Source organism: Armigeres subalbatus, chromosome 3 (genome assembly GCF_024139115.2).
Source record: "Armigeres subalbatus isolate Guangzhou_Male chromosome 3, GZ_Asu_2, whole genome shotgun sequence".
Classification (NCBI taxonomy): domain Eukaryota; kingdom Metazoa; phylum Arthropoda; class Insecta; order Diptera; family Culicidae; genus Armigeres; species Armigeres subalbatus.
Window position 1 is genome coordinate 153365209 of NC_085141.1, and position 10882 is coordinate 153376090.

The 10882-nt window shown below is 42.1% G+C and overlaps 2 protein-coding genes across 2 annotated transcripts in view; one reads left to right on the top strand and one right to left on the bottom strand.

Moving 5' to 3' along the window:
- The window catches only part of LOC134227859 (uncharacterized), a 185920-nt gene that overhangs the window by 122619 nt on the left and 52419 nt on the right, over positions 1-10882 (bottom strand). The window lies entirely within an intron of this gene.
- LOC134227860 (uncharacterized) lies at positions 99-10870 on the top strand. Its single transcript, XM_062709546.1, has 5 exons — positions 99-466; positions 520-688; positions 754-900; positions 10257-10388; positions 10451-10870. Exons 1-5 carry the CDS (start codon positions 99-101, stop codon positions 10868-10870), a joined length of 1236 nt encoding a protein of 411 aa, XP_062565530.1.

Here is a 10882-nt window from a genome sequence, read left to right on the forward strand (position 1 = left end):
AACTACGGCATTACATGTGCAATATCACAAAGTGTGTTATTTTCCCTTGAGTACTCGATGAATCGATTCCAGCGGTTAGTTGTGAACATATACGCAGAATGTTCGGAGCCTTGAGCTCCGATATTGTTTCCTGGCGCCTAGCCGATTTTTACAAAGATGTCATAGCAGTGGATTACAAAGTCAAGACCGATGAATTTGAAATTTCAAACGTTCATATCTCAACGGCCATTCCAAGATTAACGTGCTTTGTATCACTGGTGCACAGAGTGTTGCTGCATGTGAAATTTAAAGACCGAAGCTCACAAAGGCAAATTAGTTACATCGTCAAAGAGAGAGTCGACACTAATGATGAATTTGAGGTGGCAGGACATTCTTGTGTGTTTTCTAAAGAAATCGAACTCTATACGCAAATTCTTCCCAGTATTGAGAAACAATGGGCGAATGAAAGTGTGAAGTTTGGACCAAGGTAAAAAATGTTTGGCGAGGCTTGTCTTATATCAATGCGATTTGATGTTCCAGGGTGTTCAAGGTTACCATGTCACCCTTCAAGGTAATCGTTATGGAGGATCTCAGATCAACCGGGTTTCGAGCTAAGAGGAGTGAAACAGGTTTCAAGACATCTGATTGTGAGCAAGTGCTGGAAAAACTGGCCAAATTTCACGCAGCTTCGGTGCTATATTTTGAACGAGTGAGTGTTAACGTGAATTTCCCAGATGGGCTTTAAAAACAATGATTGTTTCGATTTATTTCTAGAAAGGGTCTTACTCGGATCAGTTCAAAAGTGGGGCTTTGAATCTTAAAGCTACGAAAGCCTACGAGGTCTACTATTCTACTTTGTTCGATTCATTCTACCAAATTTTGGATGAATTAAAATACCACCCGAGAATTTTGGAAACTCTGGTAAGGAATGGCTTGTTAGCCTCAAATTTCCATAGGGTAATATCCTTTTCATAGTAGTTTTACATCAGCAGATTATAAACATAGTTTGCTCTTCCATTTTTTTTAAACTAATTTTATTAGCTAATTATCTAATACATGCATTCATCTCTAAACTAGGTTTTCTTACCACTATCATCCTTATTTGCTATGATACATTTTTAGTTATCATTAATACATTTCAATTGCCTCTGGCAGATACGGTTTTTCCATTGGTTTAATTGAACAATGTAGGAATAACGATGTTTTAAACTAAAATTAAACTTAACCTTATTTATACTAAGAACTAATCGTTGGAATAGAAGATTGCAACGATTTTTGTCTAAAAATGGAAAAAAAATTATTTTACATTTTTTGCAATTTCTCAATATTAGAAATTCTATTAAGTTCATTGGTACTATACCACGGAGGCAGCTTCAGAATATTGTTTTTGAGTCCTCTGAAGTGCCTTCCTTTTCCTTCTGGTATTGCAGGAACCAGTCCATACAGCACACAACATGGATGGTCTAAAAATTAATTTGTAAATCAAAAAATTGTTCTTAAGACAAAGTTCTGATTTTTTTGTTAATAAGTGGATATTGACACCTAATCTATTTGTTACATTTGGCTTGAATGCCTTCAATGTGATTTGAAAAAGTTAATTTTTGATCAAGCAGAAGTCCTAAATATTTAGCTTCGCTAGACCAATTAATTGGAACTCTATCCATGCTGACATTATGTCTGCTGAAAGGTTCCGAATAAGAAGATCTCGGCTTATGTGGGAGCTGAGTTTTGGAAGCATTCGGGGAAATTTTCCATTTTTGCAAGTAAGTGCAAAAAATATACAAACTTTTTTACAATCTACTACAAATGACACGAAGGCTTCGTCCTTTGGCAGAAAGGCTCGTGTCATCTGCAAACAATGATGTTTGACGTGGTGATAAAACAGGCAAATCAGAAGTAAAAATGTTTTACAATCAGCGATTCCACGGGAAAAGAATAGAGTTGAAAAAAAAGTTGCCTAATTTTGCTCAAAAATCGCTTGGTATGTCCTTCTTCGAAAATAATTAGACTCGTATTTTCTTATTTTTTTATTTAGGTCACCATGTTCGATATATATATTTATATTATATTTTCGCTATTTTTCGATTTTTTTTTATTTTTAAAAAATCATAACTTTTGAACCACTGATCGATTTTGGTTTGCTAAAATGGTCAAAATTTTTTTTTTATGATTTTTGAAATGTTGGACCACAACGACTATATATATTTATATTTTTTATGAAAATTCAAACATTTTTACATAACATATCAAAAAATTAGAATTGTTCATCGAGCCGTTTATGAGTTAAATTTTTTTGAAAATTTCAAGTTTTCTGCCCATATACGCATAGAATGAACGTTATTCTCCATCACTTCAAAATAATTGCGGGAATCATTTCATTGAAGTTATCAAACTTATTCCTAATAAATTCATGAAAACAATGTTTACAAATCTACATAGTTTCATTTGTGAAGTAATGTATCCATCAAAAGTAGGGGAGGCTTATCCAATTCTGACCCCATTAAATGTAAGAACTATAAATCAGCCTCAAATTGTTTGAAAGCAGAGACCAACATTGCTAGGGCTTACTCAGCCATGGTTTACGCTATAACTGGAACCACAATGGTCTGTTAGCGTCCTAATTCAGCATGAGTGCTCATAAGGGTTGCAAAGGCACTCATGCCGAATTTGAGTGGTAGCGTAAACCACGACTGAGTAAACTTAACTATTTTGAATTATTCCACAAAAGGAACTTCCGAAGAAATTCTTGGAGGAATTTTCGAAGGAATTCCTGGAGGAACTTCTGAAGGCATTCCTGGAGGAACTTCCGGGGGAATTCCTGGAGGAACTTTCGGGGAAATTCCTGGAGGAACTTTCGGAGGAATTCCTGGAGGAACTTCCGGAGGAATTCCTGGAGGGACTTCCGTAGGAATTTGTTTTATTTGTCTTATTTGTCTAATTTGCCTGTATTGTCTTATTTGTCTTATTTGCCTTATTTGTCTTATTTATTATCAATTGTTTATCTCAATTCATTCCTATATTTGATTTCAATGTATATATTTGGTATCTTCGTGTTCACAAATAGAAATACGATTTTTTCTAGTGTCACGCTAGAAACAAAGTTGACAGACTTTATATCGCTCTCGTCGCTCCTTTCCTGCCGTGCGCCACAAGAAAATATGCTGTTGGCTGCTCTCCCGAAATGGTAACTTTTGTATGGAATTTGGAAAACTTGGTTGAAGTAAAAATAGCTTCCTTAAAAATTTAATGCGGTCACATATACTTTTTATTACATCAAAATGATCGTTGGAAAATTTCAAAACTTTTGTCAGTTGGGTTTTGCGAAATTCGGTTCCTTTATGCCTCAACTCTTCGGAGAGAGGTACTGAGAAACGAAAATTTCGACGAAATAGTAGGTCCACGAAATTTTGTAGGAACATTCCTTGATAAATTTCAAAGAGATTGTCAGTTGGGATAAGCGAAATTCGTTCCCAATTCCGAGTTATAGACATTATAGTACGAAAATAGCGCTCTACCGCGAGAGAGCTTCCCTCAGACCTTAAGTGGTCTTATTGTGTAGGGGTTATCACGCCTGTCTAGAGAGTAGGAGGTTGAGGGTTCGAATCCCGCCAAGACACGTGGATTCTTTTTCGCAAATTTCATATCAGTTTGTCCATTTCGAAACATGTGCTGTGCATATGCACAGCCAAGATATTTAACAAAAAAAATGGTTTTCGCACGGCCGAGTTACCGAATAATATGCAAAAAATTGACAAAGTTTAGAGTTGGTCGCCTTTTGGATTAACTCTTCCCCGCCCACGATTACTTTCAAAGATTTCAATAGGAAGGTATCATCTTTGAGAAAAATATAAAAACAATAGTGATTTGACATAAAGCTCTGTCCAGTTAGAATCCGGAATCATTTATTGTATTGCAGCGGCACGGAAAGTGACCGCTGCAACAATTGTTTTACAGCGGTATGTCCATCTACACGGAAGAAATAATCTACCCAATAGTGAGTTCAATTCACCCAACCTCGAACATCCGTATGGGAATCCAAAATTGAGTAAATGGGGTCGAAGTAGTTAGCCTTTACGCCCATGTTAAAAAAAGTACCTAACGAAAAAATTATTTACCTTGGCTTCCCGTATTGAACTGGCGTCGTTGGATTGTTTCGCTCTTTTGTTTTTGACAACAGAAGAAAGAGTGGATGAAAGAAAAGAGAAAAAATAACTCAAAAGTAAGTTAAAAAACTCAACGTTGGGTACTTTTTTTCTCCCGTGTAGGCGCCCACTTTCTGTGGTATAAATTTCATGGTGTTTCGTGCAGCGAGTCAAAAATTATTCCAGATAGAAGCCGAGAGGAGAGAAAAAACTTTGCACACGCCCGTTGATAATCCTGTTCATAGACGGTGGAACCTACGTCAAAATGGATTTAGGATAGCTTATTGTCCAAAAATTCTGCATGGCGACGGCACGAGGCTGCAAAATGGTGAGTTGACATCCGGGAAGGGGCGCCTAACATAGCTCTGATCCTCACAAGTTCCAATACTCACGTTTCCACGGGTCTTCCGATGACAATTGACCGCCAGCTAAGGGTTGCGTACTTAGCTGGTAGTGCAGCCTGGGCACTGTTGTCCTTCTGACATCAGCTAGAGTGAGAGGGTGCGTCCTGTGGGGTCTGCCTAGGATGTGGTGGGGTTCGACAGTGGGCTCTGTTGAACTTCTATAAAAAGCTGCATGTGTCCCCAAGCAGGCCCTATCAAAGCGACCGTGTGCAGCTCAAAGTGCACTAGCCTAGTCCTGGTGTTGGGTGGGACTTTAAACAAATTGACCCGACTGACCGAGCGTCTGTTCACCAAGGAGGTGCGGCTCCAACAGCGTCTGTTCTGGCATCCAGCGGCTGAGTATGAAATGCTATTCCCCGGAAAGATGGCAGCCTCATACCGGTGGATAGGGAACCTTGGGCCAACATCCTACTGTTCCCGAAAATCAATTTGTTCGAGAATCCGATAATGAAAGAATACGGACTGATTTTACGGCGACGACTCTTAGCGCGAAACAACGGACACGAATAGGAACATGGAACGTTTTGACCCTAGCCCAGCAGGGTAAATTAGCACAACTTGCCAATGAGGCACGCCGCATGAAGCTTGAGATCCTGGGACTGAGTGAAGTCCGTTGGCCAAACTTTGGAGAACACAGAACGCCGTCGGGACAAGTTCTGCTATACTCTGGTTTACGAGGTGAACACGCTCCCCGGCATCGCGGAGTTGGCTTCCTACTAAGCGCTCAGGCACACTCTACGCTTATGAAGTGGGAACCTATAAGTGAAAGGATAATCGTTGCCAGATTTAGAACACGGGTCCGAAACCTTACTATAATCCAATGTTATGCGCCAACCGATGCTGCCGATCTGCAAGACAAAGAGAACTTCTACAGTCAACTCAATGCCGTCGTAGATAGAATTCCGAAGGGTGATATCAAGATCTGTTTGGGCGACTTCAATGCGAAGATCGGATCCGACAACTCGAAGCATGAGCGCATTATGGGACGCCATGGTCTTGGAGAAATGAGCGAAAACGGAGAGCTGTTCGCAGAATTTTGTGGTAATAACGACATGGTGATCGGGGGATCACTCTTCCCTCATCGACCGGTTCACAAGGTCACGTGGGTCTCCCGTGACGGCTTTACAGAAAATCAAATCGACCACATCTGCATCAGCCGAAAATGGAAACGGAGCCTTCTTGATGTACGGAATAAACGTAGTGCCGATATCGCGTCTGATCATCACCTCCTCATCGGAGAAATGCGCCTGCGCATTGCGCGGATTCGTCGGCAGGAGGAAAGAGTTGGACGACGATTCAACACACGCCGACTGGAAGATGCCACTGTGAAACGGTCCTTCGTTGAAGAACTGGAGACGCGTGCTGCAGATATTCCGGAAGGTGGCAGCGTGGAAGACCAATGGACCGCCATCAAGAATGCCTTCATCACCACCAGCGAGAACAATCTGGGCGAACTACGCACCCAGAGAAAACAATGGATCACCGATGAGACCTGGAGGAAGATAGAGGAGCGAAGAGAAGCCAAAGCCACGATAGAGCGATCGAAAACCAGAGGAGCCAAAGTCTTAGCCCGTCAACGATACGCGGCTCTTAAGAAGGAAGTAAAACGCTCATGTCGACGGGACAAGCGAGCGTGGCCGACGAAGGAGAGAAAGCCGCCGCAACCGGGGACATTCGCCTCCTCTACGATATCTCACGATGCTTAAGCGGGGCGAAGATGAATGTAACGATGCCTGTGAAAGACGCGAATGATCAGTTATTGACCGACCCAACTGACCAGCTGAAACGCTGGTTCGAGCACTTCGAACAACTTTTTCAAGTGCCAGCCAGGCCATCACCACCTCGGCATGATCTGCCTAGGATCCGACGTATAACACGCGTCAATACCGAAGCTCCATCACTGCTAGAGACTCAAACAGCCATCCAAAGCATGAAATCGAATAAAGCCCCAGGGGTCGACCCCATATCAGCCGAGATGCTCAAAGCTGACCCCATGACATCCGCTCAACTACTGCATCGTTTATTTCGTAATATCTGGGACACCGCAACTTTCCCGGTCGACTGGATGCAAGGTATCTTAGTGAAGGTGCCCAAAAAGGGTGACCTGACTGTATGCGATAATTGGCGAGGCATTATGTTGCTGTGTACCGTTCTCAAAGTTCTGTGCAAAATTATCCTAGCCCGGATTCAGGAGAAGATCGATGCGACTCTCCGGCGGCAGCAAGCCGGATTCCGTGCCGGAAGATCCTGTGTGGACCATATTGTCACGCTCCGCATCATTCTGGAGCAGGTCAACGAATTCCAAGAGTCCCTTTACTTGGTATTCATTAACTATTCAAGCTTTCGACCGTCTCAATCACGAGAATATGTGGGGCGCCCTGAGACGCAAGGGAGTTCCTGAGAAAATCATCGGCCTCATCGAGGCACAGTACGAGGCCTTCTCGTGTAGAGTGCTGCACAATAGATCCAATGGGATCCAACCTATCCGGGTCGTAGCTGGTGTGAGGCAAGGATGTATTCTATCACCGTTACTGTTCCTCATCGTAATCGACGAGATTCTGGTAGATGCGATTGACCGTGAACCAAACCGCGGGCTGTTATGGCAGCCTATAACCATGGAGCACCTAAATGACTTCGAATTGGCGGATGATGTTGCACTCCTCGCGCAACGGCGCTCTGATATGCAGAGTAAGCTCAACGACCTTGCCGAGCGCTCCTCTTCGGCAGGTTTAGTCATCAACGTCAACAAAACCAAATCGTTGGATGTAAACACGGTGACTCCTTCCAGTTTCACAGTAGCCGGGCAACCAGTGGAGAATGTTGAAAGCTTCCAATATCTTGGTAGCCAAATGGACGGCGGTACCAAGATCGACATAGGCGCACGGATAAAGAAAACAAGGGCTGCCTTTGCGAGTTTAAGAAATATCTGGAAAACAGGCAGATAAGTGAACGCACCAAAATACGAATTTTCAACTCTAACGTGAAATCTGTGCTGTTATACGCTAGCGAAACATGGTGTGTATCAGTGGAGAACACTCAACGGCTGCAGGTGTTCATTAACAGATGCCTGCGGTATATAATTCGGGCCTGGTGGCCTCACAACTGGATCTCAAACAACGAGCTCCATCGTCGTTGTCACCAGAGGCCGATAGCAACAGAAATTCGGGATCGGAAATGGGGCTGGGTCGGCCACACTCTACGTAGGGGCGGAAACGAAATCTGTAAACAAGCATTAGACTGAAACCCAGCGGGACGTCGCAGCAGAGGCAGACCCAGAGGCTCATGGCGGCGAAGCCTCAATAAAGAAATAAAAGAAGTCGACCGAAATCTAACCTGGCAACAGGTTAAAGCGATAGCCGGGCAACGCTCAGGATGGAGATCTTTCAAGTCGGCCCTTTGCACCACCGGAGGTGTACAGGATCCATAAGTCAGTAAAGACGGCACGAGGAGTTGCTCCTGCGAGATTAAGTTTGCTTTTATGGACAAATTTGCCAAAAAAACTGATGATTTGGTGAGGGATATGCAGCTACACAGCAAAGACCAAAGTGTTCGTGACGAATAAGAAGATGGACTCTAAGCTGTAGGGCCCTCCTTAGCCGTGCGGTAAGATGCGCGGCTACAAAGCAAGACCATGCTGAGGGTGGCTGGGTTCGATTCCCGGTGCCGGTCTAGACAATTTTCGGATTGGAAATCGTCTCGACTTTCTTGGGCATAAAAGTATCATCGTGTTAGCCTCATGATATACGAATGCAGAAATGGTAACTTGGCTTAGAAACCTCGCAGTTAATAACTGTGGAAGTGCTAAATGAACACTAAGCTGCGAGGCGGCAATGTCCCAGTGGGGGATGTAATGCCAATGAAGAAGAAGAAGACTCTAAGCTGTACAAGGAAGAATATCTCAAAAACCGCGTACTAAGTTTCATGAAAGTCCGTGAAGGTCCCGTGAAGATTTGGCCAGATTTGGCGAGTTGGCACTACAGCCGGGAAGTCATCCAGTTGTACCGCGATAATAACGTAGATTTCAACAATAAAAACATAATCCACTCAACTGCCCGCAGTTTTGGCCCATCGAGACATTTTGGGCAATAGTGAAACGGAAGCTTGAGAAAAGTGAATAAACAGCTCGGGACGCGACTCAGATGACCAAAATGTGCCAAGGAAGTTGTTTCCGGAGGTGTGCAGCGTTTGAGCTTGAGCTTGAGCTTGATTGACTGCTCGTAGTTGCTACTCCATTATGACCAGATCAGCTGTTCTTGCACAGGGAACCAACAGATGTTTGCTTGGGACTAGCACACATCTTCAATGTACAAGTACTGGTGATCTCAATTGTTAGGTCATACTGGCGCCTGCCACGTCAGAATGCAAGTCAATGTAGGGAAGGGGGAGGAAATGATGATGCAATCACTCGCCCACTGCAAGCCGAATATACCTCTGCACTTGCCACGAGTTCATGCGGAATTTGTTGGAATTTCTGGGTTAGGTTGGAGAGGCAGAGGTCCGTCTTGGTTAACGAGCTGCCAATGTGATAGATAGGAGAAGGTAACTGATGGAATTTCTAATTGGATGTAGGAAACGAGCTCTATAGTTCATTTCCAATTCTAGCAGATTACTGTTAGAATACTCAAGTTGAAGGTATAGGAATAAAAATGGAAACGGTATGAAAGTCCATTTCCAGTTCTAGCGATTGCTAGAACATGAGAAATATAGAGGAAGATACAAAGTAGGAGAATGGAACGGACCTGGGATTGAACCCACGACCTCCTGCGTATGAGGCAGAAGCAGTAGCCATATGACTACCAAGCCCGCTAACTGTTTCCGGAGGTGTGCAGCGTTTGATGCGAGAAATAAAAAAGAAAATGCGAATTGTCACAAGAAAACTAGAAATGATTTGCATTTATATTTATTCCTTAAAGTACAGTAAATTACCTTTGTTTTGATGTATTAACCTTATTTGTATGTCAATCCGATATCTAGATACAGATGTTTTATTATTCTGGATTCTAAATGGACATAGCTTTAGCTAAAGTTAGTGGAAAACGAAAAAAAAGTGTTTGATTGTAAAGATAGAGTTAATTGATTGTTTACAATAGTTTTTCTATTTGTACAGAAAATTGATTATATTTGCAGTCTAATGGAACCATAGAAATGTATCAAATATTTAAAATGATATGGGAATGCTAATATCATCTTCCTAACTTAGACGTACATGCTCATGATAGAATAAGAGGCGAAAGTATATACTCTTGCGTGTGTCAAATAAATTGCCCCCAATTTGATTATAAACACTTTTTAAAGCGAAATGAATTTCTGGGAAGTGAGTGAAATGATCCGTTTTAGCAAGAAAAACTCAGACGTGATGTATTATTTTAAAAAGAATTGAAAGGGTGAAAGGGTGAAAGGGTTGAATAAAAAATCTCAATCATATGTTCAATTGTACAGCACACACATTCTGCTTGAAGTCGTATACGTTAGTTGGGACTGCATGAGAGGCGAGCACAAAAATGCGCTATTCTTAGAAATTCCTGCACTGCATGTAACCGCATAGTTGTCCCATCATTTCCTATTCATATGGGACAGTTTTGGGATTACAGGCAGTGCAGTGATTGGAAATTCATTATTTTTGTCAGTGCAGACAGCAATAAAATTGAACAATGTAGTTAGCATACGATATAAGATATGCAAACTTATTTACTAAATAATAATTATCTTATCCGTTTTTGAACGTTTTTAGCAACCTCTGAAAGGAAAAGTATACTCAGCTACCTGCAATTTATTCCGATTCAACCCTAATAAATTTAATGTTCTGAACCACGGAGATCTTCGAATGAGCAACATTCATATTAGAGAATATGATAAACTTTTCGTAAGTAACTGAGCTCCGGTACATTTTGAATAAAAACATTAAATTTATTTTACATTCCGTAGCTCAACTATCAAACATCATTTTTCGGCTCACCGTCGTTCGACTTGCTTTATTTCCTAACCATGTCTGCATCATTCTGCACTAGAATAGACCGGTTCGATCACCTGATCGACTACTACTACAGGCACTTGAAAACAAGTCTCAGGCAGCTAGGAGTGATGACAGCAATACCGACGCAACGACAACTTCGTGATGAAATCACTGCACATGGATTTCTGATGTGCCTCAAATCAACGGAGTCCCTCGCCCTCACACTGGGGATGCCGAACTTGGAACTCGATATGAAACTGTTTCGTTCCACCGGACCAGAAGGAGCCGAATTCAGAAGGAATCTCTATGCGAATGTTCAGTTTGAGAAAACGTTGGAGAGGCTTGTGATGTTCATGTGGAAAAAAGGGTTCTTGAATATTTCTCAAATCTGAATCTTTTAGTTT

Excerpts from the sequence above, each read along its gene's own strand:
- LOC134227860 (XM_062709546.1), top strand. The coding sequence starts at position 99 with ATGTTCGGAGCCTTGAGCTCCGATATTGTTTCCTGGCGCCTAGCCGAT. Across the intron at positions 689-753 it reads CGGTGCTATATTTTGAACGA|AAAGGGTCTTACTCGGATCA; the intron begins GTGAGTGTTAAC and ends ATTTATTTCTAG. Across the intron at positions 10,389-10,450 it reads GAGAATATGATAAACTTTTC|CTCAACTATCAAACATCATT; the intron begins GTAAGTAACTGA and ends TACATTCCGTAG.